At 56.2% G+C, this 27,934-nt stretch overlaps 1 protein-coding gene across 25 annotated transcripts in view; it reads right to left on the reverse strand.

The window, feature by feature from the left end:
* NRXN2 (neurexin 2) overlaps positions 1 to 27,934 on the reverse strand; it is a 106,192-nt gene that overhangs the window by 55,340 nt on the left and 22,918 nt on the right. For 9 of the 25 annotated variants that reach the window (XM_047691637.1, XM_047691630.1, XM_047691625.1 and 6 more), the window contains 6 exons: positions 24,564 to 24,593; positions 22,247 to 22,318; positions 17,653 to 17,954; positions 11,450 to 11,473; positions 3,473 to 3,634; positions 2,288 to 2,726 (listed from right to left, as the gene is read on the reverse strand). In XM_047691637.1, the coding sequence (XP_047547593.1) occupies positions 2,288 to 2,726; positions 3,473 to 3,634; positions 11,450 to 11,473; positions 17,653 to 17,954; positions 22,247 to 22,318; positions 24,564 to 24,593 (1,029 nt within the window). The remainder of the gene's footprint in view (positions 1 to 2,287; positions 2,727 to 3,472; positions 3,635 to 11,449; positions 11,474 to 17,652; positions 17,955 to 22,246; positions 22,319 to 24,563; positions 24,594 to 27,934) is intronic. The other 16 variants (XM_047691627.1, XM_047691615.1, XM_047691621.1 and 13 more) reach the window with 7 other exon arrangements.

Raw genomic sequence — 27,934 nt, forward strand, 5'->3', positions numbered from 1 at the left:
GATCACCCACATCTCTGTTGATAGCAGATCCCCAGATGGACCTGCTGTTGGGCCTCCTGGCCATGGGCGCTACCCAGCTAGACTCTCAGTAAATGAATCAAATGTAGGAGAAGGAAGAGGGAGGGAAAGGAAGAATTGGGAAAAGAATGTATAATGGAGAGTCAGCAAAAGGAAACTAAAGTGAATACAGGCCTTGCTCCAAGATCCTTGCTCCAAAACACGGAAATGGAACAACCCAAGCGTCTATCGACAGGTGAAAGGACAAACAAAAGGTCGTGGTATTTACATGCAATGGAATACTATTCAGCCATGAAAAGGAAGGAAATGCTGAGACATGTGCTGCATCATGGATAAAGCTGAAATCACACTGAATGAAATGAGCCAGACAAAAATGGACATTATATGATTCCATTTACAGGAGGTCCCCAGGGTAGTCAATTCATTGAAAGAGAAAGGATTTTGGCTGCCAGGGCTTGGGGGAGGGGAAACAGGGAGTTAGTGTCTCGTGGGGACAGAGTTTCAGTTTGGGAAGATGAAAATGTTCTGGAGGTGGATGGTGGTAATTGTTGTACCACAGTGTGAAGTTCCTTAATGCCACCAAACTGTGCACTTTAAAAAAATGGCTAAAATGGTAATGTTATGTGTAATTTAGCACAATTTAAAAAAAAAAGTCACGGAAAAGGTCAAGGAGAGTTTTGTTGGTATGGCTGCCCCAAGTCTGGGCTTAGGTGCACAAATGAACATGGGACATCAGAAATGGCCAGAGCTGGTCAAACAGTGACCCAAGGACCCGTCAGTCCTGGTGTGTGGGCTCTAGAGCTCTGTGGGATGCTAAGGAGACCACCTCATGAAGGGAGAGAGGAGCAGAGGGCCCTGGGGTTCTCCGCAAAGCCTGGGCAGACTTCTACCCTAGAGAGTCACAAGTCACTATGGGGAAACCCTGAGAGGCAGCAAGCTCTGAGAAGAAGCCTGGGTGCCATCAAGAGACAAAACCAGGGGCGCCTGGGTGGCTCAGTGGGTTGAGGCCTCTGCCTTCGGCTCAGGTCATGATCCCGGGTCCTGGGATCGAGCCCCGCCTCGGGCTCTCTGCTCTGCGGAGAGCCTGCTTCCTCCTCTCTCTGCCTGCCTCCCTGCCTGCTTGTGATCTCTCTCTCTGTGTCAAATAAATAAATAAAATCTTTAAAAAAAAAAAGAGAGAGAAAGAGACAAAACCAGGGGATGAACCCACATACTGTAAAGCCTGGGGAAAGGTGACATCTCTGAGGAAGAGAAGGGAAGCAACAGCCAGCCATGAGAGGCTGGTGTTTCTGGGAGCCGTAGGGCCTCCTTCCTCCCTGTGTGTGGGGGGAAAAGCCCCTCCACCCAGTCTCAAAGGCCTGGTGCAGTAACATCAACTTAGCTGATGTGGTAAGTGCTTACATTGGGTAATGTGTCAATTCTCCTTTATATCAACTCCTTCTCTCATGGATGACAAGATGGAGAAGAGTGAAGAGAGAACTGGGCAGAAAGCAAGAGGGTGGGAAAGAAGACCAAAAGGGAAGAGTAGAGGAAAGGGTGGTCGGAAGCAACAGAAGTTTCGAGAAACAGCACCCGCCTGGCCTGAGCAACTCTGCCCTCCGCTTTATTGTGCTAGAAACCTCAGCAGGTAGGAGTGTTGGGTGCTACTTTGTACCCCAAGCCCCCAGAGCATGAGCTCCATGACAGCGAAGACAGTTTCATTCCCCACAGTTCCCATCCCAGCACCTGGGACAGCTCCTGGCACACAGTAGGTGCTCCCTAAGCACTTGTGAGTGAGTTAATAAAAGAAGGTTGCATGGGCCTAGCTAGAAGGAAGGCATGGTTGGGAAGATTTTTGTTTGTTTGTTTAAAGAATAGGACTTCTACTCTGTGTTAGGCACTGTGCTTTTATAGATACTCTTTTATTTTCTCCTCTTAAGGACCCCAGTGTAATGGTTCCTTTTACAGATAATGAAACTGGGGCTTCAAGGGGCTGAGTAAGGGCCTGAAGTCACACACACGGTTAAGTGGAGAGCTGAGGTATGAACCCAGCTCTGCTGACTCCAAACAGTACCCTCTTCCCTGTGATGCACCAAGACAGGACCCACCGGAATGGGAGGAGAGGAAGGACAGCAGTGGGAGGGGCTTGGAAAGGATGGGGAGTGGCCGGGAGAGTGGGAGGGGTCTGGAAAGGATGAGGGAGAGGCCAGGAGGCGAGTGGGAGGGGTCTGGAAAAGAAGTCAGGCAGGGGAAGGGTGGGAAGGGCTCCCCACCCCCCAGGCCATCTGACCTTTGCGCCCATCCCTTTGGAAATCCACGTGGCACCACTCGCCATCGTTGACCTTGCGGCTAGACGCCCGCAGCTTGATGCCTCCAGAGCCCATGTCCAGCAGGAGGTAGAGGTAGCCATCCAACAGCTCCATGGCGAAGTAGTCAGCCCGTTGGGCAGAGCTGTGGCCGCCAGCCCCAGCCCCGGCCCGCCGGCCCTGGCTGAAAAGCAGCAGCCCATTGGGCTCAGTGGTGCGGAAGTCGAGGGAGATGGAGCCGGTGCGTTTGGCACTCCAGCGGGGCAGGGCCACAAAAGCCTCAGGACTCTCAAAGGTCACGGGGTCGAGGGCAGCCACATCCTCACAGCGGAATGACAGGTCCCCCTGAAGCTTCATCTTGGGGTCCCCTTCCTTCGCCAGGCGGGACAGTTCCAGCTTGAAGTCATTATTCTTATAGACCACCTGCAGGGAGGGATAGGGTCAGGGATGAGGAAGCAAAAGCCGCTCAGGGCTGGCCACTCCGGCCCAGCAGCCACCACGGGACCCTGCCATTGTGGGGGGGGGGGGCGTGCTGCTCATTGCTCCGGATCACTGGCTTGGACCTCTGTTCTAGAACTTCACATACAGAGGCTCTGACCAAGTACCTCCCTTGCCCCACTTATGGTCTGTGCTCCGTCCTCCAGCCCAGCCGAGCAGGGCAGCCCTCAGTACCCGCTGAATTGGGATTCCTAGTAGTGACAAGACAATCACGGCCCACATCTAGCAGACATCTTCCAACTGACAGAGTATTTTCATTTACACTCTTGCCCACCCTCACATCCACCTTGAGAAGTAGGTACTGACTACTCACTTTTTAGATGAGGAAACTAAGAACTACACAGGCCGCCAGACTCGGCCAAGGTCATAGAGCTAGCGGGTGGGAGAACCAAGACCAAACACAGGTCTTCAGGCTTCACATCCAACATTCTGTCCTCTGCACCACTGCTGCCCTCAAGAGTCCTCTGAGAGGACGGGGGCTCAAGGAAATGAGAGAGGAGAAGCTTCTTGATAAAATCAATGAGGCTTAGGTTTTGATGAGGGGAGGTCTCCCCACACCTCGGACAGAACAGAGGAAGCAGGCAGCTGGCCAGCTCAGACTAAATCACACTGAAGACAGGGACCAGTTTCCTGGCTGAGTCCAGACCCTTCCCCTTCCGAGCCCTACTCACGTCCTTGAGGCAGCCCATAAAGTTGTTGCTGACGGGCGAGCCTGGCAGGTCAGCCGTGTTGGGACTGCCCCCAATGTAGAAGAAGTCATCCGAGCCCAGCATGGTGTAATCCTCCTGCGTGTAGCCTGTGGTGGTCAGGATCCCGTCCACCGAGATGGTCACCTGCCCAGCCCAAGGAGGGAGGGAGAGAGACAAGGAGACAACCGGCATCAACTCCCTGGGAAAAGCCACGGGCTGGGCAAGGGAGGGGCCGGGGGGCTGCGGGGGAGGGGGACACCCCCATTTTTATGTCTGCTTGTCTTGGAAGAGGAACAGTGGGGGGAGAGAGGGAAGGCAGGAAAGGAGGTAGCACAAGATTTGATGGTTTCAGGGTGGGCTCAGGCCTGCCCCACAGCCCCCAACTCATCAGGCAGAGGCCTGAAGGGTACTTGGAGAGCTCACCATGAAGAACAGCAAGAAGCAGGGCCTGGAAATGGCTCCAAACAGGAGTAGGGACCTCAGGACAAGGCCCCATTATGTGGGGATGCAAATGGCATCCTCACTTCCCCCCTCTTCAGGTGCTTGCTGGAGCCTCGGGTGATTTCAGAGCATTTTTCATAAAGGACATAGAGAGCACCAGTTCTCCTTGGATCTTGGTGGCTTTGCCTCACTTGCAGCTGTCACTTTGGGACACCGAGGAGTCCTTGAAGCCTTAGCCCAGCAGGAAACTGGGAGACAGCAAGGGCATCCAGAACACGGGGATAGTACTGGAGAGCATTGGAACTTCCTGGGGGACGCATAACGCCTTCAGGGGCTGATTCCCACCACCACCACCCTAACTTCAAGGGCTCCCACTGGTCCATGCCTTCTTCCTGAGTCTGTCTCTTTATTCCCCAGTCCCTCCATATACTGGTGGCTCTCTTGTCTCCCAAGGAGAGTGTAGCTCTTTACGTATTCATTAGCCTGCCCTCTTATCTTTGTTGTCTTCCCTACTAACACCACCGTCATTACTAAGGGCCAGGTTAGGGAAGAGGGGAACAGAGATAACCTCATGATATCTTAACCCTGGGCTGAAAAGTCAGCTAAGAAAGCAACATGGGAAAGGAGAGGGGAGTACCCAATGTTCCAAGGAGAGGACAGGGGCTCAGCAGTGGCCTGGGGAAGGCAGAAGTGACCTTGGGGAGAAGTGACAGATGCAAGGAACTCTCTGTCTAACCCCTCCCCAGACAAATCCCCACTTGGCCTTGAAAAGTTTAGCCATAGGAGCAGCCTACAAGGGCTCCAGAAACCCAGCAAGACATGGGGGAAGAATCCAGGGCTTTGGGACTGTGAGCGCCCCACTGGAGAGGAGCTGTGGCTCAGGATGGTCACCTGGGAAGAGGAGGCAGGCTCCTACAGGAGTGTTCAGGAAACTGGATCACAGTGAAGCCAACACTGTGCTTCCGCAGACCACAGCTCACCCCCGCTTCCCAGTCCCCAAACATACTTCAGGACCCTCTTTTTAGGCACAGTCTGGAGATTTAGGTCTTCCAGTCACATTCTGTGTGTCCCTGCCCACATCGGCCCGTACGCACATGCCACCAGCCATTTTCCCAAGACTGGTCTCCAGAGTTCCATTGTATTAGGGGTGGGACGAGGATGTTAGGGATTCCTAAAGAACATGGGTAGAACGAGGCAAGGGGGACTTCCCCACAGGGCCCTCGAGTCCCCCTCATTCACAGCGAGTTGGGGGCACAGCTAAGCAGAGTGAGGGCTGAAGGGCTCCCTCCTGGGAACCATCAAACCTTGTGCTGGGGGACCAGGTTCAAGGACAGAGGTCTTTGTGGGAGGGGGCAGTTCAAAAGCTTTTGAGTCTTATTTTGAGGAGAGGGCTGGTCATTATTGTTTATTTCTTCTTCCCTCCACCCACCTAAGGCTGGGAAGTAGGGATTCGGGTAGAAGAGGGAAGGGTCAAAGTATTAGTCACAAAAACATGCAGACAAAATTAGGATGGGCAGAAGGGGGCTACAGAAAGGGAAGAAGGGGATTGGGGTGAAGGAGTGGGATAGGACAGGGAGGGGTGGCTGGTGAAGGGGTCTCCCTAAGGCAAATTCAGCTCTGTCCCACCCTACACCTCCACTCTTGATGCCACACCAAGACCAGGAAATGAGCCACTAATTAGTTCCTGAGTAGTGTCTGTTCACCCCAGCTAGACAGTCAGCTCCTGAAGGGCAGGTACCTGACCTGACATGTCCCTATAACCACGTTAATCCCATCACAATCCAGGGGACAGACACATCCTGATCATTAAAGGTGAATGTCAAGTCACCTCGTGACCCAGAGAAACACTGGTTCTCCCTGCCTGTATCCCATCTATAAGCCCAACACCACAGGAGACTTGAGTGGACAGAGCCTTCCTCCTCCGAGCCTGTTCTAACCAGGTGCCCTTGATTCTGTAGGGGGGAGGCCCCTGCTGGCCCCCAAAGTCCTCAGGAAGAGGCTTCCTGGCCTCCTCGGCCTTCCAGCTCCCCTGAGCCACTCAGCTGTGTCCTCCCTCCCCCCAGCCCCAGCAGCTACAGCCATTATCCTCATCCTGTGGGCTCTTTGGCCCAGTCCATGCAGGGAGCTCACCTGCCTTTGCCATTCTAGAGTTAGAAGGACCTGACCTGTGGGGAACACCCTCCTGGATTCCCCTTCACACTGGGCATGAATCTGACCTTGCCCTCTATGGCTTTATGCAAATCACGGCCATCTGGTGCCCATTTTGGAAAAGGGATGCCTTCATCACCCTCCTATCTGTCCCCCCAAATTCACAACTATTTTTTAGAACAGGGGCTGAGGGAGAGGGTAGTGGGAGAAGGGTGACATACAGAGGTGCACGGAGGAAGGGGAGTCAGCCTGGGGGTGGAGGAAGTAGAGGGAAAAAGGGGGAGACGGGCACTGGGTGGAAAGGAAGCCAAGAGTAGGGGGAATGGAGGACAGTCTCTGGGGAAGGCAAGGAGGGAGATGACGGAGATTAGTAAAACCCAACTGTTCCCTCAGACAAATCAAAGTCCAGACACAAAAATGGCGGGTTCGTTAGTAAAAGCAGGAATCAGGGGAGTAATTCCCCCGTCCCCCTCCACCCCAGGGGTTCACGATTGCCCCTGCCCCCCAACCCCCCCTCCCCGCGCAGCTTCTGGAAGGGGTGGGGCTGGCGGGGGAGGAGGGCAGGGGGGCCGTGCGAGAGAACAGCCTCTGCAGCTGGGATACATGCGGGTTAGGGGGCCAGGGTTGGGAGCCAGGCCCAGCAGGAGAGGAGAGAGAGAGGCAGCCGCACGTGAAAGGGCATGCGGGGCCAGGGAGATGGGGAAGAGCAGAGATGGAGGCGAGGGAGCCGTGGGTGCAGGAAGGAGAAGCTTCCTCCCAACGGAGGAGGAGAGAGGAGCCACCGCTAAGACAGAGACATTTATGGGTTGAGAAAGAAAGGGAAGGGACACGAGGCTCAGATCTTCCTCACCAGGGGGTGACTCAGACACTCACTGCCACCACCCATTCACTACTGATCAATGACCCAGACACACCAGCTCACACACCACATCCTGCTGAAGGCAGTGGGCGGAAGTCCTGACCGGCTCATCTCCAAGCATCCTCCTTTCGGTCATCAGCACCACGGCTAGCACCCGAGACACAGCAGACGCGCCGCCCAACCCACACCAACCCATCAACGCGGACAGGCAGGGCCCCGAGTGAGAACTGAGGAGGCCAGCAGGAACGAGCCATGGCTCTGCCCTGGAACAGCCATGTGCAGCCAGGGAAGAAGGGGTGAGGCATGGAAGACCTGGGAGCCCAGCCTCCCTCCTTGCTCCAGGAGCTTGGAGGGTGGCTAGGCAGCCACTGACCTAGGCGGGGTCTCAACCCTCCCTGCTGGGCCCACCTCTCATCTGCTCTGAGCTCTGCGTGTCGCTCTTAGGGAGGCTAGTGGGATATGAAACCAAGTCCTGGCCACAACTGTCCCCACAGGCACCCTCCATGCCTGTCCTGACCCGGGAAGAAAGGCTGAGGAAGAGGGAGAGCCCCTCTGGCATCATCCAGAGCTTTCCCCAGCTGCCTGCTTGGATCACAGGGTCACCAACCTCCTTGGGAGGGGGACTTATTCAGGGGAGAATAGGATGGAGGGCAGACGTTTTTGACTCTGGAGGGGCTAGATGGGTTTCCAGGACATTGTATGCAAAAGTGTCTCATTTGTCCATGGTTGTCAACAAATTCTCAAAGGGATCTAGAAGCCAAAGGCGGTTAAGAACTAGTTTAGCGGGGAGCCTGGGTGGCTCAGTGGGTTAAGCCTCTGCCTTCGGCTCAGGTCATGATCTCAGGGTCCTGGGATCAAGCCCCGCATCAGGCTCTCTGCTCAGCAGAGAGCCTGCTTCCCCCCCCGCTCTGACTGTCTCTCTGCCTACTTATGATCTCTGTCTGTCAAATAAATAAATAAGATCTTTTAAAAAAAAAAAAAACTAGTTTAGGAAGAAGGCCCAGGCCTCCCCTTAGGACGAAGTGGGGTGGGAGTCGGGCATAAAGACAGGATGGCTGAGGGAGGTCGTGCAGGCCTGCTTCCGGCTCAAGTTCAGCCATCTGTCTGGGGTTAGGGTGAGGCTAAAGAGAATCAGGTTGAAAAGACTCGCAGGAAATCGACTCGGTTAGCAGTCACAGTCCTACAGCAACTACTGACATCTGGACTTGATAACATTTGGGACGAGAGGGGCAAGACTTCAGGTCAGAGAACTCGAGCTCCTCTTCCGCCTTTCCCATTTTCCACAACAATCTGTGCCTCTCATCTGCCAAGGGGGTGTAATGACCTCCACCACTCGTGCTTCTCTCAGGGTGACAACACGGATCGAATGAGATAATAGGAGGGAAGGCACCCAGCCCTCCAGAACTGCTACATGCCCCCCACCGCTGTCTCTGGGCCTCAGTTTCCCCACTGGCTAACTGACAACAGTCTCTGTCTGATGCCTCGACCTAGGCATTTGCCAAGTTTAAATTATATGCAGGATGTGAGAACTATTTAGAAGAATCAGAGACCCCAGTGTGTGCGCAAAAAAAAAAACAAACAAACAAACTATTATTATTTTTACAAGGAAACGTCCATCCTCCTTACCACACCTGACCCAAACCTCTCAATGGATTAGCCTCTTTGGCCTGTATCCACCCTCTGCCCCGAGGAGAAGCACACCGATAACAACAAAAGAGACCATATAAAAATAAATTCAAAGCCAACTAGAACTGGGGCAGAGGGATGCCTGGGAGTAAGAACAGGGTAAACCCCATTTCTTTCGGGGCCCCATACTCTGACTCCAGTCCCCTTGAAAAGGCTGATCCCCGGGAACAGGTTTTCAAGGGTCTATGAGGCTCCTCAGGCCACCAGGAGGCAACCAGCCCTGACCATCAAACAGTAGCGCTCACACCGTGCACTTTAAAAACTTGGAATTTAGCAGGAACGTTCCTTGCCAAGGCTGAACCCAGACAAGGCCGTTTGCCTCTTAACCAACTTAACCACGTTCCTCCACCTTTCCTCCTCCTGCCCGGGGCCAATTCCGGAGGCATTCTGGGGCCTCCTAAAGTTATTTTGAGACTGATTCCTAAGAAGGGACAATAATGTTCTCTCCCGTAGGGCCAAAGATGCTGTATTCTCCAGGGTTTGCGATGGGAAGGGAATCACTTCTTTACAAAACATCCTCACCCTGGAAACACTGAGATAGATAATCAGTTAACATGCCATAAAGATGAATAAAACCATAATTTCCTTTACAGAGTACGGATACTTTCGCTTCCATTACCCTGCTTTATTTTCACACTGACCCCAGGAAGGAGGCAATGGACTCTATCAGCTGTTCAGTCGATGAGGAAACTGAGCTTTGGCCCAAGTCCATGTGATCAATTTTTAACGGAACTGAGACTGGAAGGAAGATCTACGGAGTCCCGAGTCTCAGATGGTTTTGCCCTGGTGTTTGGGGTGCGCAACACGGGTTTATCTTGCCTCCTTTCTGTCCCCAAAGTCACAGGTTGGCTATCCAGTGAGGCTGCATAAAGAAAGAGTTCCAAATGCCCAGGTCCTGGCCTGGCCAGAGGGGTGGGCAGCGGCTAACTTCTAGAAGTAGCAGCTGGAGAGCGGAGCCTGTAGGTGGGATGGCGCCGGGACCACCACCTGGTTCTGTCACAACACTGGGATGCCTGGGAGTGACCAGATGAGATCCTGGCTCGGGAAGGCTGGGATGGCTGCGGCTATGGGCACTGCCTTGGGGACAGGGCAGAGGACAGGGCCAGCACGGACTGTGGGTGCAGGGAAACACAGCCCGTGTAAGCATCAGGACAGGCCCGACGTAGCCTCACAATTCGAGCCCCTGGGGAGGTCAGGGAGACGACTGGGAGCCCCAGCTAGCAAGCTTCCCTCATGGCCAGCCATGCAGCCTCGCAGATCAGGGAGGCTGGGAAGGCCAGGCAGCTGCCCCCAGCAGCGCAGGCCCCACGGGAGCAGACACGTCCATCTGCAGGGTCCCCAGCCTGGTGCTCAATCACTCTGCATTATTAATAGGCGATGACTAACAGCCTGCCGCCACAGAACCGGGACGGGCGGGCACGAGGGAATCCCAGGGGATGGCACACGGCACAGCCGGCAGACACACACTCCGAGGCAAGGTGAGGAGCAAAGGGCCAGTCCCAGCTCCTTGCCCTCTGCTCCTGCCCTGTTCCGGCCCATCCTGGCCCCAGACCTGAGGGCCGGCTCCTGCCCGCCTCCACCCAGAACCCTTCCCAGGCTCAAACCTCCACCCCGTCCCACAGACCCCAGCTCACACCAGCGTTTATACATGTGGAGTCACCAGCAGAAGCCCACAGACACACAGCACAGTCTCCCACTAACACCCCCTAAATGTCACACCAACATTTACCCACAGTCGCACCCACACACCAACACACACCAGCTGCGCTGACACACACACCCACACTGACACTCACGGGGACTGAGCCCAACCCAAACAGAGGGGTTTGGCAACAACTAGCCCCACTTCACTCCTGCTGCTCCTCCTCCTCTCATCCCCTCACCAGGGAAGGCAACCACCCCCCCACTCCGGCCGAGGCCATGCGGGACAGGCAGGGGACTGAGGTCGGGGGAGATGGGGGGGAAGGAAGACAGTGTGAAACAGAGTGTTAGTCAGAACAGCAGAGCGGTGGGGGAACTGGCCACTATCCCTCCTGGGGGGAAAAGACCATTCATGCCATGCAAATGTGGGGGGCACGGAACCAGGAACCCTCAAGGCTGAGGCGTGAGGGAGGGGATGTCACCTCTTCACTGGCAGCCAGCATGGGACTGCGCCCAAACTAGAATGAGCTGGTCCCAGGCCGCTCCGCATCTCCCGGGGCCATCCCCACCACCCCCGACTTAGGAACCTACCCAGCTGGCTGCCACAGGAGGCTCAGCCCCAGCCCCCCCGGGTCCCAACTGGAGGGGTCTGTCCGGGAGCTGACAGTGAGCAGAGCATAGCATGTCATGGGATGGTGTTTTCCATGGATTTTCAGGAGACCAAGAAAGAAACTAAATCAAAGAGAAAAAAACGAAGGAGCGCAGGGGTGTGGGGGAAAAGGAACAAAATAAAGCAATAGAAATCAGCAGCCTGGCATCGGGGCTGGTCTAACCAGAGCCGATGAACATGGGGCCTGCCCCCCAGGTCTCTCTGGCCAGGAATCTGAATTCAGGAGTCAGGGTTAAGGCAGGGACAGGCCAAATTCCTTGGTTTCCACTTGTCTTTTGGATTTGAGTTTGGGCCAAAAAAAGAAAGAAAAGGGAAAGAGGAAAAACTAAAAGAGAGAGAAGCAAAATCTGAAGATTGTCCAGGACGCCAAAAAAACGATCAGAAGAGCAAAACAACCAAAACCAAACGGGGAAAGGAAACAAAAGAGGGAGAATCGAACAGCTAAAAAAACCCACGGCAAACCAAACGGTAAGACAATTAGAGTGATATCTACCAGATAATGCAGTTTGTTTACCATAGCGTGTCCAATCCCTGCGTGCTTCACCGGAGATATGGGGGAGGGGTGGGGGGGTCAAAAAAAAATAACAACAACAACAACAAAGACAACAACAAAAGAACAGAACGAAAAGAAAAGAAAAATAAAATGACCAACTGTGAAACTCAAGGAAGGAGGAAAAATATATATATCCATATGTATTTGGTTGGTTGTTCAGACCCTCCCACCGTAGGCTCAGCTGAAGCATTTCGTTTAAAGAAAATTAAATTATAATGGGAGGGAGAAATAAAACACAAAAAATTAAATCCCTTCTTCTCCCAGTCCCCCCTCCCACCCCCCTCCCCTGGATTCCTCTGCCCCCCACACCCCTCCCGGAAGAGCCAGCTGCAGAGAAGGGGAACAGTTAAAGACCTTGGTTAGTAGAGAAGAAAACAACAAAAGAACTGGACCAGGAAAGCAAAGACTTAAAGATGGCCGACATTCCGCAATGAGACAGAAAGGTTAGTTCGGTTTTTCACTCATACCTCATCCCACCTGTCCCTGCCCATCCCTTGGTCCCCTGGGTTATAAGCGTGTTAGTAACACACACAGAATTGGCAACGGGGTTTTCCAACAGAGGGTGAGAGAGGGAAGGCAGGGGGTTAAGAAGCAGACCCATTTATGCAGTATTAGTAAGTCCTTTCAGCTGAAATGTTAGGGAGTTGGGGGGAAGGAAGGGGGGAGACAAGGGATGTGAGAAAGGGATGGGCTATTGACTCGGGGAATGGACAATGAGTTGTTGGCTAACTGGTCAACCAGATGGCCTTCTAGAGAACCGGCCTCCTGGCTGACCAGTGACCATATCAAGTTAATGGGTTAACTGGCTGGTGGTGGCCCAGCTGGCTGTCAGGCTGGGAGAAGGGTGGCCAATGCTCCCAGAGAGTCACGGGACTGGCTAGAATGAGAGGCAATTTCATTTAGAGGTGAAGGGAAGAGGTTCCCCAAGGAGCATGGGAAGGGATATTGGGGTCTGCTTTTCCTGTGCATGGAGGAGAGGCAAATCAATCCAGGGAGTCATGGAAGGGAGGGGCAACTCCTCTTTTATTGTTTCCCTTCCTTGAGAAAAGAAGAGAGAGAGAGTCGCCACCTGAACAGGGAAAAGGAAACCTTGCCCTCCAAGGGCTGGCCGAGGGCTCACGTTCACCACATATCTCATCCAAACCCCTTCCCTCTCCTCCCACTCTCTCACTCATGGCTGATCCCTCCTTCCTCCCTAATTTTGACTTTCCAGAGCCCATTTTCCCCCAAAACTTCCCCAGTTTCTTCAAACACCCGACCCTCATTCTCTTATGCTCCTCTGGGCAGCTTATCCATCCTGGAATGAAACGCACCCCCCTCCGCCGCCACCCCTGCAAGCCCTGGAATTGGGAAGCCTTTCCCAGCAGCCCAGCCTCCTTCCATGCACGCCACAGACCCCCAAGCCTCCACTCCCCACAGCCAGCACCAGAAATCCATATCCCCCACACACCGCACCATAAAAAGGAACACGGAGGCCCATTCACCTCTAAAACCCCTTACTCCTCCCTAAGCCATAAACCAGCATCTTCTAACCCAGTCTCTAGAGGTCCCGCCCCCATGTGGCTCTTGTTTATTTTCTCTTCTCAAGGCCAAAGGCAGAGGCAACCACCACCTTCCAAATAACCCTTGTGTTTGTGGAGGAGAAATCAAAGGGACAAAGGTGGCTTCGCTGAGGGGATCAGAGATGGCGGGACATTCTGGCTGGATGTCCATTAAAGACTAAAGGCACACCCGAGAGGGTGATTTCAAGAAGAAGTATTCTAGGGACAGATCATTACAGCATTATTATCACCAGCGAGCCCAGGACTAATTCAGAAAGACAATTAATAAGGGCCTCGTATAATGAAAAATAACAGAATTCAACTCTGAGCAACCAGGAGATGTCCCAGACAACGGGTGTCAATTCCTAGTGATACCGAAGCACTTGACAAAACAGGAAGGCAGGGGTCAAACTGCAGGTGCAGGGACCAGTGCGAGGGGCTAACCCAGGGTCCGAGGATTAGTCCTGTCAGCTGGTGGGACCGTGGCAAAGTGAAGAGACCAACCAGTCCAGACAAGGGACAATTAGTTTCAGGGCAGCGAAATCAAGGGCACCCAAAACATAAGAGTTGTTGATATCCCTGCCTGGTTGAGCAACACAGGAGAAAAAAGGGCATAGGGGTGGGGTGGGGATCAGAGGTAAAAACCCAACTACTATCACTCTTTTTGAACTAGAACTGGTTGTGGAGACTAAAATAAGGAAAAAAAAAACAATTTTCAACTTTCTGAGACAACTTGAATTTTTAACAAGTAGAACGGCAAATTCAGAAACAGGGTTGAGAAGAAAGGGAGGTGAGTTCAAAGCCAGGGCCTGCCGCTAATGTCAGGACATCCCGGCTTCCTCTGAAAAACAGCAAGTTTGGAGTAGTTGAAGCAGGGGTGGGTCCGGAGCCCGAAACCCAGCGGGCACTGGAAACCATTCCTGGAGGCCCGGGACACAGCACAAGGAGGGGTCTACAGCAGCCCGTGCCTTCCAGAATGCCAGGATGCAGAATACTAAGGCTTCCCACTAGCACATGAGTGGTAAAGGTTCTTCCCCACTCTAGGAACAGAGAGGGCTCCTGGAGTCCAAGAGCACAAGAATGACAGCGCGTGAAGAAGGAGGAAGGCATCAAGTCATGGGGCGGGGGCTCAGCCATTATATCCAGGGGCAACTTAGCCCCCTCTCCACCTTGAACTCTGGCTGTAGCTCTAACGCTAGAGCAGCTTGGGGCAGAGACAAGACTCGAGAACATCTAAGAATGGAAGATCCACGAGACAAATTAGGAGTTCTGGGGGCCTTTTTATTTCGCTCCAAGGGACACCAACCAGGGCTCTCCCAGGGAGGCAGGGAAATGGGTGCAGCTTTGAGGTCAGACTTCCAATCCGATCCCTTCCTGAGGGGATAAGTGGGCAAGTTCTCTAACCTGCGGAATCTCGATTTACTCATTGATAAAACGGGAGTATGTCCCACGGCACAGGATGGTTCGTGAGAATTAGGCGAGATACAAAACAGAAAAGAGATTGCCAGTGCCTTCTGAGAAACACTGTAAGAAGAAGGGACACGGTCCCGAGACAATTCTGAAGGTGTGTAGGGAGAAGTCCTCTTTCCTCTGACTGTGCAAGGGAAGAGGAGTTGTTCCCCGGGCATGTGAAATAGATCTGCTGGGGCCTCGTGTCCAAAATTGGCCTCAGTAGAGCACCTGACAAACCAGGAAAACTGCTTGGAAAACAACTACAAACGCACTTTAGCTGCTGGTTTTAAGCCCTCAAGGAGCAGACCCCCCCCCCCCATAGAGAAAAGAAATTAACACAGATATTGACCATGCGTAAGGAACATGATGACGGGCTGGAACACAGTGTCTCATCCACAGTGTCTCCCCAGGGGGCCTGAGGGGACACACTGTCCTTGGTTGAGAGCCTCACAGGACCCAGGATCTTGGCTGAAAAGCCCTGAGAAGACAGGCAGGGACTCGGAGGGCCTGGTAAGGATGGACTTGGCCATAGGCTGGGTCTTGAGTGGGGACAGTGGGGACAGTGAGTCCAGAGCACAAGCCCGAGGCTGACCTACTTGGGAACCGTCACAATGACCGAAACGGGACTGCACCTCGAATGTAAGCATGTGGATCCTTCCTGAAACCCTTCCTAAAGACCACCTCAATCCAAATCTTTACCAGACACCTTCTTTGGCCCTGAAGGCCTGGGCTCGGGTCACCACGACCGGACTCTGCTCAGACTCGTCATAAAAGAGACCAGGGGAAGGGGCACCTGGGGGCCTCAGTCAGTTAAGCGTCCGAGTCTTGATTTCAGTTCAGGTCATGATCTCAGGATCCTGAGATCAAGCCCCATGTTGGGCTCCGTGCTCAGCCAGGAATCTGCTTGAGATTCTCTCTCCCCCTCTCTCTCTGCCCCTCCTCCCACCCAGGCTTGCTCTCTTACTCTCAAAAAAAATAAATAAATCTTAAAAAAAAAAAAAGAAGAAGAAGAAGAAAAGAAAGAGAAAAAGCCAGGGGAAGTGATTTCCAGCAGTTAGCAGCTTGAACCCCCAACTCTGGGAGCCCCAAGAAGAGGCCACCATGGGTCACTGTCTCTACTCGGTGCTGCTGGGGCCAGGCCTCCCCCACCTCCCCCAGCCTCCTCTCAGTAACTCCGAGTTTCCAGAACTTTTAAGGTCCCTGCTGCTCCCTGGCATGGGCATAGCTTTGCTCTGTCACTTTCAACAGATTCATCCTGTGTCCCCAGGAGCCGGAGGGCTGGCAGGGCACGGACTGCCTTTTTCCCCTCTGCACCCACCGTGGATGCATGATGTGTTTGTTGACCAGCGACATGTGGATAGGGACCCTGGGCTTGCAGCATGTTCCCAGAGGTCAGTACCAGGTGACAATCCTGGTCCCTCAAAGGGAGAGTCATCGAGAAGCACCAAAGCAACGCCCCTTCCCCCCAGCAGGTGCCACACATATGGCACCTACGAGTAGGACAAATGCACAGGACACACTCAGGTGTGCTCAGACAATAGTGACAACATAAGACCGCCCTCCAACGGGGTCAGAGAACAAGGTGACATGCAACAAGGCACTGCCCTGAGGAGGGTCCCCCCAAGCTTGGTACCCCTCAGAGCACGGGGAGCATGGAGAAGAGGCACGTGGGTAGGAGCCCTGCAGCCATGGGGAGCAGCAGGCTGGAGAAAGAGCCCCAGGATTAGTCACAGAGACCTCCCAGCAAGGGGGAAGATGCCAAAGGAGGAGCCCCCATGCGGTCATCCCACAGCGGTGGCGAAGAACAGGCAGGAAGAGCACGAGGTCAGCCGGGATTCCCATGCCCATGGAGGATCCTGTCCGGGAGACAGCGGGGAGAAGGAGCATGGGGAGGACCATCAGGAGAGGCGGCGGAAGGCGCGTGGCCTCGAGGTTGGAACTAGGAAGGACAGAGACGATACCTAGCAAGAGGAGGCTTAACCCAGCAGCGGTGAAGCACCTCCTGGGACAGAGACGTCCATGTCCCTGGTGGCCCTCAGCCTGCTGGAAACAGCTGGAAGAGCTTCCCCGCCACTCACTGCGAGAGAAAGCCGTGGGTCTGAGAGAAGAGGACCAGCAGAAGCCTGGGCCCCCGGCCCCTGCCCAAGTGCACGGAGAGAGGAGTCAGGAGGTATAGACGGGTGTCGCTGGAGGCACGGTGGCTGCACTGGCAGAGGAAGAGGGGTCTGGCTGGGAGGCTGCTTAAGGCAAGAAGTTGCCAGGGCCGGAAGCAAACGGAGGATGAGGGGAGTGGGGGTCAAGCAGAAGCCCGGCCAGAGAGATGGCCTGACCCACCGTGGCCGCCCTGGGCCTTAGAAGTCAGCGGCACAGAGGCCACCTGGAGGACTCTAGAGCTGCTGCCCCTGCCAGCGGACCATCTGGGAGCAGCTGCAGAGAAGAATCTCGTCCTTCCTGTGGGGTCTCCTCTGGGCTCCTGCAAGGGGCCTGGGGACCACGGAAAGGCCACCATGGGCTGCTGGGCCCTCCCGGGAGGGACAAGGGGAAGTAAGTGTGCAGCCCTGGAGGAGAGGCGAGGCCAAGCACGCCCAGCAGTCCTGCTCTCCCTCACACCTGCCGCACCTTTACCCTGCCCAGACCCCATCCCTGCCTTGCCCTGGAAAGGCCCCGCCAGTGGGCAGGCCACACTCTGTCCCCACACTGACATCGGTGCCCTTCTGCCCTGTCAGGGAACCCACAGCTACCAGGCCAGAACCTTTCCACGGGCTCCCAGGGTCCACCCACCCAGGCTCTACGCCCTCCCTGAAATTGTTCTCCTGCCAGGTCACCCGACTTTTTAACCCTGGGGGCCCTTGAAAGCCTAGCATCGGACACCAGTGAGAGCCAGGCCCCTCCCCTTCCCTCGGGCCCCACCCCAGGCAGCTCTGCCGCCTCCTCAACGCTCCCCTTCCTGGGCTTGCAACCTGCCCCCGGCCCCCGCGCTCCGCTGCCCTCGCACCCGAAGCCTGGAACTTCTCCCGAACCACACCTCTTGGGCGGGGCCTTGATGCCTTACCACCCCACCCCAACCCCCCTCCATGCCCCTCCACGCAGGCCGCCCCCCCAGCGTTGCACTCCGGTCCACCCCAGCACAGCTGCCACCCCCCACCCCCGCCTCCTTCGCGCTCCCCCTACCTGGCGCAGGTTTCGGGTGACCCGGACGTCGTGCCAGGCGTTGTCGTTGAACTTGCCGTTGACGGGTTCTACGAGGGCCTCGAAGGCTCCTGAGCCCAGGTTGATGACCAGCCAGACAGCCCCAGACTTGAGGGACAGGTTGACGTAGTCGGCCGACTTGCCGGTGTGCAGCATCAGCCCGTTGCGCTGCAGGGTGCGGAAGGCCAGCGTGATCTCGTCGGTGCTGCTCTGGATCGGGTTGTGCGACAGGTCGTAGCAGAAGAACTCGTTGCCTTTGAAGGTCGCCACGAACTCCTCCTTGCCTGGATGCCGCGGCGTGGGGAAACGGGAGAGGCTGAGCGGGACCTGCCGCGGCCCCTCCAGCAGCCAGGGGCACAGGTCCTGGGCACCAGAGGGAGCCCGGCAGCTCCCTCTGCAAGTGTCAGGCCCTCTTCCGTCCCCACCCCCCGCCCGTCCACCCTCCCTCTGGACACGGACGTTTTGACTGTCAGAAGTCGCCTTCGCCTGTGTCCATGGCCAAAGCGGGAGGCTGCTAAGCGGCGCACACGGACAGCTGACAATTTAGCTGCCACAAGCCTGGGCAAAGCAGACGTTTGCACTCTCCCCGCACCCATCCCCATCCCCAGCCAGTCCTCCTTCAGCCACTTCCCTGAACAAGGGATGCTGGAGCGTCTCCCCTAAGACTGGGGTGCTGAGGGTCTCCTGATGGCAGCCCGCCTCCTCCCGCCCCTGCCTCTTCTCTGCTGATGGTCGTTCTCAGGGCCCGGGGCAGTTTCGAGCCTCACGTGGTGGGGATTGGCCCAGCAGGCCTGGTGGGCAGCAGGGAGCAGAAGAGGAGGCTGGGGAACGGTGGGGTGGGGTAAGACGGAGGGAAGACACACGGGAGGACAATGCAGGTGATGGCGATAGGCACAAGGGCGCTGAGGGCCACCAGGTGGGGCTTACACAGGTGACCACAGGCCGGCCACCAGGCCAGCCCCTGGCCACTCCAACCTGAGAGGACAGTGCAGATGGGCCCTAGGCCGAGAGCCTATGAGGGGCCCCAGAGGGCAGGGGTAGGACTCCTGAGTGCCAGCAGATGGTTCTGGGTCTTGGGCACATGTGCGTGCATTTGCATGTGTGCGTGTGTAAGCACCCGGCGCAGGGCTCCCTCCAAAGGCACTTTTCGAGCAGAAGCAAAATAACACTTGGGAGACCTTAGGGATTTGTAGCATCTGTAAGTGGGTGACAAGTGACAGGACGACAGCCATGTGGAGAGATGTTGAGGGTCCCAGCCCCGCACCGCCACAAGCTAGAGCTTGTGGAGGAGGAAGAGGAGGGGAGGTGGAGTCAGGGCAAAGCAGAGGACCCAGACGAAGACAGGGACTCGCTTCTGCCAACACTGGGCACTGCAGCGCTCGTCTGGCTCACCTCTCAGTATGGGTTGGGGTGGGGATGGCCGGCCTCAGGCCCTCATGGAGTGCAGGGTCCTCAACCCAGGCCGCCAGGCCCAGGAAGGAGCAGGGCACAATGCCAGGCGCACGAACAGCCCTCGGAGGACACCTGCGCCCCTGTGAGCCCGGCCACAGTAGCAGCACCACGTGTGGGAGCGGCCGTGACCCGGGTGCGCTTTCCGCCGACGCCCCTCCCCGGCACACAACAGCCCCGCTTCTCTCCCTCCGGGCGCGGTGCCCGGAGACTCCGTCCTCACTGCCTCCGGATGCCAAGGCACCAGCTGCTGCCCCAGAGCCTGGCACTGCGCTCGCTGCAGCTGGCAAGGCCCGGTTTCCTGAGGCCACGGGGCCGCGGAGCTGGTGGGGGCAGGAGCAACACGGGGACAGTCGGAACCCCGCTCTGCCTACCTCCGGGCTCCAGCGAGAAGGGCCAGGAAATGAAGGAGAGCCAGGCAGAGACGGGAAGGGGACATGGGGAAGAAGGGCGACGCAGAGGGGAACCACAGAGAGGGGGAGAGATGGCCACAGGGGGCAGAAGGGACATGGAGCCAGCTCAGAGCGAGGACGCAGCAAGAGGTGACAGAGCAAAGCAGCCTGGTTAAAGACGAGCTGCAAGCCGAGGGGGGGACAGGTGAGGGGGACAGAATGGGACCAGCAAGGAAAGGGGGACAGGGGCCTTTAGGGAATGGAAGCCAAGGCTTTCTCAGGGCCTGGGTGTTTCCATAGCAACCAGGCCTGCTGCCCAAGTCTGGGCAGAGCCAGGGGGCTCAAGGACTGGAGAAGGGGATGTGTTTGACCTTGGGTTTGCCACACGCACCAGTCCTTCCCAGAAGCCCTCCCCTCCCATTCCCTCACTTTCACTGCAGTCAAAGGAACTATCATTAAAGGGACAGCAAACAGAAAGAAAGAAGAAAGCCATCACGTGAAGAAGTGATGGGGGCAGAACAAAAGAGAACGGAGAGGAGGGCCCGGGGCTGGACCACGGCTGCCAAGGCGAAAAGAAGAAACAAGGCCATTCCTCGATTCCTCTGGGCTCTGCCTCGGATCTCCTAGGAGAAGAGGCAAAGCCAGCCATGGAGTCGGAGGAGTCTCCGTGTTCTCCGATTAAGCCCAGAGATGGACAGAGGCTTGGAGCCACCAGAGAGAGTGGGAAAGAATTGGAAAAGAGGGAGAAAGGAGGTGAGCGAATGTGAACCAGAGAGCCCAAGGTTGGCAGGAAGGACAGAGCAGACCCGGAATGGGGAGGAGGCCAGCAGCACCTAAGGGATTGACGGGGGTCTCTGTGGCTGTAAGGGTGCCCAGGGTGCTCAAGGGGCTGCAAACCAGACCTGGGAGGAGCCAGACCCAAAGCGCCAGGGGGTACTCTTCCCCACCACCACCCTCAGACCCTGGGTGGGGGGAGGCTACAGCTCCCAGGGGCCTTGAAGAAACAATGGCAGCTCCTGATGTCCCACCCCCACCCTGGCTCCAGAAGAGGGACCAGGGCTGATCTGTGTTCACCTCCCATGGTCAGGGAGTGGGGAGCCCCACAAGTGTCTCCAGTTACACTACACAAGGCAGCTAGAGACCCATCGTTAGGCTCCTGGAGTTCTAAGGGCCGTGAGAGACAGAGCACCTGCCTCCCTTCCAGGCCCAGCTCGAGGCCCTCCTCTGGGAAGGTCTCCAGCCCTCCTTCGCCCCTCCCTCCTCTCCAGCGCTACAGCTGTCTGTTCTGCTCATTTGGCACTTAGTGCCTAGTAACCTCTTATACTGCTCCCTCGAGAGGAAGTGTGATGTGAAAAAGAAGACCTGGGCACTCATGCTGGCTCTCCCACCAGCTTGGTGACCTTGACCAAGAGGCCAATCTCTAAGCCCCAGCTTCCTCCTCTGGGCAAAGGGGCTGACCACCGGCCTGCCTCACAGGCTGCTGTGGCATCTAGAAGGAGAACAGCTGGGATGAAGCTTCGTAAACTGTGACCTATTCCACTAATAAATGACGCTTGCACTGATGTGTAACTTTGTGTGTGTGTGAGTATGCACGCGCGCGCACGCATGGTGCCTCTCTCTCTAGATGAACGAATACGTTAACTCCTCTTGGACAAAGTCTGCACTTTTCAGACACTTTGCCTGGACTACACTTTTTTGTAGTTACTTGTTAGAATGTCAATGAGCCCCTGGAGAACAGAGACCGTTTACCCATTTCAAATAAAGTCACGGAGCTCATGCTAGGAGCTGTGTGAAGCCTTGGGGGTGTACAGGTAACAACACCCCACCCCTGCCCTGGGGGTGGGTGGGCTGGGGCTCAGTCTGGGGAGAAGGGGAGGCTAACAGGGGAAACAAGGAAGATAAAATGGAGGCACCGAGCAGCGTGTGGATTTGTTTGCAGAGTTCAGGGGAGACCGCTGGGGTGGAGGGCCCGGCCACTTTTTCAAAAAGATTCAGTATCAGAGAGATACTGAATAGTTGGGAAGAAGGCAGGGGTGGCAGAAAGCCAAGCCAACAGCGCTCACGGCGCGTACAAAGGAGCACAGACAGATCCAGGATCGGGACCTGATAGGCCCAGGGCTTGGCACCCAGCGAGCTCCTTGTGGGCTGCTAGACTGCCCCCACCCCAAATTCCTTAGGAAAGAGGATCTCTTACGGGAGGCAGCCTCAGAGCAGAAAAAGTCATTGAGAACCTGGACAGCCCCAAGACGGACTGAGAGGCCATGAGCCGGCTGCAGGGGCTCGGGCAAGCGTCCCCTTTTGCATCTTTAAGCCCAGGGTGGCGAGGCCATCCACAAAGGGAAGTGAAGGCTCATTTAGGGGATATACACATACTACAGAGGCCGCGTCTCCTAACCAGAATCCCCCTGGGCTGCTGGCATCTAGCAGGCTTCCAGAATTTGGTGGTTCGATGGGGGAGGTGCCTTGTTTCTTTACCCTACTTCCCAGATACTTTCTAGGGATGGGCTTGAACATCTGTCACCAAAAGACATCGTGTTCTAGAAAAAGATCATTAGGACAACTGGGATTTGTGGCCCTTCACACAAGGACAGGTCCCAGGGACGCAGGCCCAGCCATCGCCGGGGACCTCAGAGGGGGGACAAAGGGATACACCTTTGCTGACTCATCTGTCCCCCCAAGAAGTGCAGTTAGCCTGCAAGGGGGCTGGGCTCTCTGGGGACTGTGGGGTCACTGACCTTTCGTTGGCTGGTGCACATCGCTGGCTCCTCCTCTCCCGGCCCCCCCCTCGGAGAACAGTAAGGACCCTACTGGAGAAGCAGAATTGGGGAATCAGGCACAGGGGGCTACCCAGCCAGTCCCACCCCATCCTTGAGGTGATAGAAGGCCCTCTCCAGGGTCAAGGTCCTGCTTGGAGGTACAGGTGGGGCAGGGGGTGCTGTTCTGGGGACTCACTACCTTCAGGGCCAGATGACAAACCCAACAGGCCCGCAGAGCCCATGAGAATCACAGCCACCAACTTCTGCCCTTGGCCCAGGGCTGGGGAGACTGCAGGAGAAGGGGCCCTGATGGTTCAGAAGCTCCTTCTTCCCAAGAACATGCAGACAGGCCAGCCCTCGGGACCCTAAGCCTCCACTTCCAGATGCCTGCTCACTCGCCTCCCCACTCTGCTTCTTCTGGAACCTTCTCTGCTAGGCGGGAGTTCATGCTTCTCACTCCTCCAAAAGCCTGACACAGGCGCCCTCCTCCCAGACCGTCCTGATTCACGCACCAAAGGCCTCTCATGTTCTTGGCCTGTCCTCAAGGCAAATCTGGTTCTCCATCTACACCTGGTTCACTTAGTGGTGAGCGTTCCTGATGTCCCCTCTGTCCCCTGCTTTGCCAATTAGATCACGGGGCTTCCCAGGGCCAGGGCCATGGTTGCTGTCATGGTCTTCTGCAGGGCTAGGCACACCAAGAGAGGCTCTGCCTGGCCAGAGTTTATCACATATGTAGGGAAGGCCTTTCTCAGGGCTGACTTCCCACTTCCTCCCACGCGGCCCATCAAACCACCAGGCCTCCTCTCCAAAGCCCCCACAGACACATGTTATCACATCTGGGTTCCAGGCTGGCTTGAGCTCCCCACCCAACCCTGCCAGGCACTCGGGCACTCAACGCCTGGCTCTCGGACCCCCACAGCTACTGCCAGAGCCCATGGGAGGGCTGGAGAATGGAGTTTAAAAGTCTGTGTCTGGGCCCTTATTCCATCTCAACCCCAAATCCCCACAAGCAAAGCTGGAATCCCACCTGGGTTGTGGACCTGTCAGGGGAGGGGGACAGAGGAGCGGGGGGCAGGGGAGCGGGGCACTGGTTCCTTTGGGCTTCATCTATGACAAGGTGCACCCTCTCTGGACACCAAGAGACCCAGAACAGGCAATGAGGCAAGAAGGATGTGAGTGAACCTCCCCGGTCCCGACTACTCCCGCGGGATGTCCCCTTGTCCCACCGTTTTTGCCAAAATTTCGCATCCCTGCAAGAATCCCAGACCCCTGCCTTCCCAGACCTAAATCCATCCCAAATTCCAGAGCGGAGCCTCTCCCCACAGTCCAGTCTTCGTCCTCTAGGCCTCTCCTGCCTACAGGCTAAAAAGCCCCCCTCTGTGGGAGAGGAGCCCTGGCAGAGCACCCCCCTGGGCATGGGGAGCAATGATTAAGGGCCTGGAACACCTGAGCTCAAGAATCAGGGACCGGGAGACCCTGGAGAGCTCAGTGCTGAGGGGGGTGGGGGGGGGGTGGGGATCAGAGTCAGGTTTGCTCAACAGCCCAGGCTTTTAAAGATGGTAGGGACTTGGTAGGGAGGGGAGGCTAAAAATAGAGAAGCAGCCCCAATGTTACCACCAACTAAAGGCCATCTAATCACTAACAAATCGCCACATCCCTCTGTGCCTGACTGTCCTCCTCTGTCAAACAGGGTCAAGAGATGCTGGTGAGGGCAGATGGCAGGACAGCTGTGCCAAGAGGGGGTCCCACACCTCCAGCCCCCTGCCTCTCCCGGCTTCGCAGCCACTGTGGACAGAGGGGACACCATGCAGCAGCAGGGGGAGGGCGGCGAGGCTGCCTAGAAGCCTCTGCCTCAGGCCCCTGCTTTTCTCCTTGTACTTGGGTCCACAGAAAAGAAAGAATGATCAGAATGAGTGGAAGGAAATAAAACACCATCATGAGGAGGGAAAAAGAAGATACAGTACCAGGAAAACGCAAAAGGGTGACTGGAGACAGCGGCAGGAGTTTTAACATCTCTTGATGTCAGAAACCAAGGTGAGATGAGGGCGGATGGAGTGCGGCAGGGAGGGCGGGGGAGGGGAGAGCACAGCCGGGGGTCAGCCCCGCCCCCACCCCAGCGCCCCAGTCACGGAACACGGAGAGGACAGAGGCAGCGGGCGGGAAGGGCGGGAAAGGCAGGAAGGTGGTGGGACAGGTGGAGCCTGGGAGAGGGGGGCAGGGAGAGGAACAGAAAATCCAGTCGCAGGTTGGGGACAATCCAATCCAATCCAATCCAAACCAGAACTTCAAACCATACCTTCGCTGTTTAACGTCAGGTGAGCCGGACCTTGGAAAGGGGAAGGGGAGAAAGAAAGAAAGGAAGAAAAAAAAAAAAGGAGAAAAAAGAAAGAAAAGGGGAAAGAAACAAAGAAAACACGAGTCATCAAAATCAGCCAGAGAGAGGGGAGAAAAAAGCTCTTGCTGCCACAATTTAAAAACCCTTTTTAACTTGTGACAGGCATCGAGGGGAAAGCCCCCAGCCCCGGAAGCTGAGGAGAGGGGCCCCGATGCCGGAAACAGGGTGGAGGGCACGAGGGGGGGCACAGAGAGAGACAGAAAGAGAGTGAGAGAGGGGGTACCAGAGGGGGTGAGGGGGTACAGGCAGAACCAGAGGAAGGGTCGGGGCAGGGAGTCACTGCAAGGGGGGAGAGAATTTGGTTTCTTTTTTTCTTCTTGCCGGAAAAAAAAAAGGAAAAGGAGGAGAAGCATGAGGCTGGGAGGGCTGCTTTTTCCTTTTTCTTTTTTTCTTTTTTTTTTTCTTCCGGGAGGCGGAGAGAAAAAAAAACAGTCAACGAGAAAAAACGATTCGGATGGAAGAGAAAATAAAACACGACACAAAAATCAAAGCCACCTGGAGAGAGAGAGAGTGTCCTGTTAGCGCGGGATTAAGTGGACAGGGGCGACCTCCAACCCCACCCCACCTCCACCCCACGACCTCACCCCTGTGAGCCTGGCACAGAAGGTGGAGGGGGGCGTGTGGGGCCTGGGCCTAGAAGGACTCTCCCACCAAAGTGGGCTTTGCAAAGGCTTCTGTCCAGCCCCAGTCCTCCCAGATGCCCACCTCCCCAACAACCTCCACACTGATCGCTGTGCTCCTGGACTCTACAAGGAAAGCGAGGCCCAGGAGGACAACGTTAGAGCAGAAGCAGATCGGAGGATGGGAAAAGCTGGAGCAGAGGGCTTGAGCTTGGATCCTTCCACAAGCAGAGCTAGGAGACTGGGGCCCACACTCTGGGACAGCCAAGGCCTGTGGGCAGGAGGTCTGGCTCTCTGAGAGGTCAGAATTACTCTATGGACCCCCTTTCTCTGGCCCAGCCCTCCCTGAGATGAGCCAGAAGCTGAATTTTGAAAATGGAGGAAAACAGAAGTCCTAGCTCCAAGACTCAAGGCAAGATGGACTGGGACTTTTTTCCACCGTTACCTCGGCCCCTTGGAAAACCCTCATCAGCCCTGACCCAGGACCTCCTAAACCTTAGGTGGGAAAGAGTCTGGCCAAGTGGACCAGCACCCTAGTCCTGGGAAGACACCAGCCACGGAAAGCCCTCCCCGAACTGAGGCTGGCAGCCCCAGGTCCACAGTGAAGCCGAAGCCCCAGGCTTCCTTGACATGACCAGCCAGGCCCTCCCTCTCCCGGGACCCTGCATCCCAGGTCTCTAGCCAAAAGGGCGGGGAAGGAAGAGTCCTTGGATACCTGGAAACCATCCCAGTGCTGTGGTAATGAGAGGGTGGCCCTCGGGACAAAAAGTCAGGCCAGAGTGGGATTATCAAGGTAAAGATCTCCAGGGGCCAGGAAGGGAGTGGCCAGGGGCCAAAGGCCTGGACCCTGTGGAAAATGTGGGCAGAGGTTCACGTCGCCCCCTTCTCCTCTCTCTGGGAAAAGGCATGGGTCTCCCCCTACCTCTGCAGCTCAGGCCAACTGGGGGAGGGGACCGTCCCTCCTGCATCGAAAGGGCTGCATCAGAAGAGAACAGCTCTTGGGAAGACAAAGGTTTTAGCCACAAAAGTGGGGAGGACCACACATTTGGACTGAGTCTTATTCTTGGCTCTGAGTGCCCCCCACGAACTTTCCCCAAGGTCTCCCAGCATTTTCTTCCAAACCCCCTAAACCCAAGAGCCAGACCCAGAGCCCTAAACCTTCTCCCAACTCTTCCAGGCAGAAATAGCCTTGCCTGTGGCCTCCCATCCTTCGAAATCCAGGCCCAGGGGCTAGAGGCCCTAGGATGGGCCCTCTGTCCCCCCTGCAGGCTTGCACCGCTGCGTGGGGTGGGGTGGGGATGGAGCCAAGTCTCTCCCCTCACAGACCCTTCCACTGCCCAGCTCCCAGGCAGCCTCATTAGCATGCGGCACTTTCCCTCCGTCACCACGGCAACCAGCTGCTCAGCTCCCTCAGGCGTGACAGCACCAGCCATCTTGGGGAAGGGGAGGCCTGTTCCCTGCCCTGTCTACCCCCTGGCTCCAGCCAGCCTGGCCTGCGGGTGCGCCCCCCCAAAGCCTACGTCTCCTCAGTCCCCGCCCCTGTCCCCCAGGCCTGAAATCTCCGCTCCTTCCTCGTGCCCAGCGGGCCGGGGTGAGCCCTCCCCACGTCCACCTGTGGCATCGGCCCCTCCTCCCACCCCCTGGAGAAGAGGCCGGCAGTGATGGATGGCATTACCAAGGGCCCTTTCCTAGGACACTTTATCTGGCTGCTTCTGGGTCTTCTCTCCCTGTTACCAGAGGCTGGGGAGGACGGAGGAGGGGCTGTCAGGGGCTGGGGAGCTGGTTGGCCGGGTTCCTGGGAGAAGGCCAGGATGAGGGCACAGCATTGAGGGATGGGAAAAGAGGGTGAAGGCGGCACAGAGGACTCTAAGATCTCAGCGGCCGAGTCCAGAGCACTGAGCCCCAGAGGAGGCCCCAGCCCACCCCAGCCCCCCAAAATCACTCCTAGTCTCACTCCCTGCCCTTGTACCAAAAGCCCAAGATGACCCAAGAAGAAAGATGGTGACAGGGAACAAGATTGAGAGACACACAAGCAGACACGTCACAGAGAGACACACAGATTCGTCACCCCCTGGGTGTGTTACACACACACTGACACGCAGACACACACACTGCCTCTTCCAAACCAGCAGGCCAGCATGCCGCCCCCAAGAAATGGGTCAGTGGCATCCAAAGGGGCTCATTCTCCACTTGTTCCCAAGCCCAGCTTCCCTTCTTGTTCCTGTCTATCCTGCTTGCTTTCTTCTTTGGCCTAGCCGTTTCCCCTCCCTGAGTTCTCTCCTCTCTGTCCCTCCCTCCACTTCTTCTTCCGGCCTCTACTTACCCCCCTCTTTCCTCCCACCTCTCTGCCCCCGTCTTCCTCCCCACAAGCCTCCCCCTTCAGGCTCGTCCCCCTCCCCTCTCTCTCCTTCCATCTCTCCCTTTGTTCCGGAGGAGACATGACATCAAGAGCAAGTAAAAGTCACATCAGCCCTAAATCTTATCTCCAGCCCTCAGACGGCTGCGTCCACACGACACACAGACTCCCTCTCTCACGCACACGGAGGTAAACACTGACACACAGAGAGGCAGACACAGACGCAGACACGCCTACAGAGACACACAGAGATGCGGACCACGCCACAGAAGGCACGAGGACAGGCGTGCACGCAC

Source organism: Lutra lutra, chromosome 10 (genome assembly GCF_902655055.1).
Source record: "Lutra lutra chromosome 10, mLutLut1.2, whole genome shotgun sequence".
Classification (NCBI taxonomy): domain Eukaryota; kingdom Metazoa; phylum Chordata; class Mammalia; order Carnivora; family Mustelidae; genus Lutra; species Lutra lutra.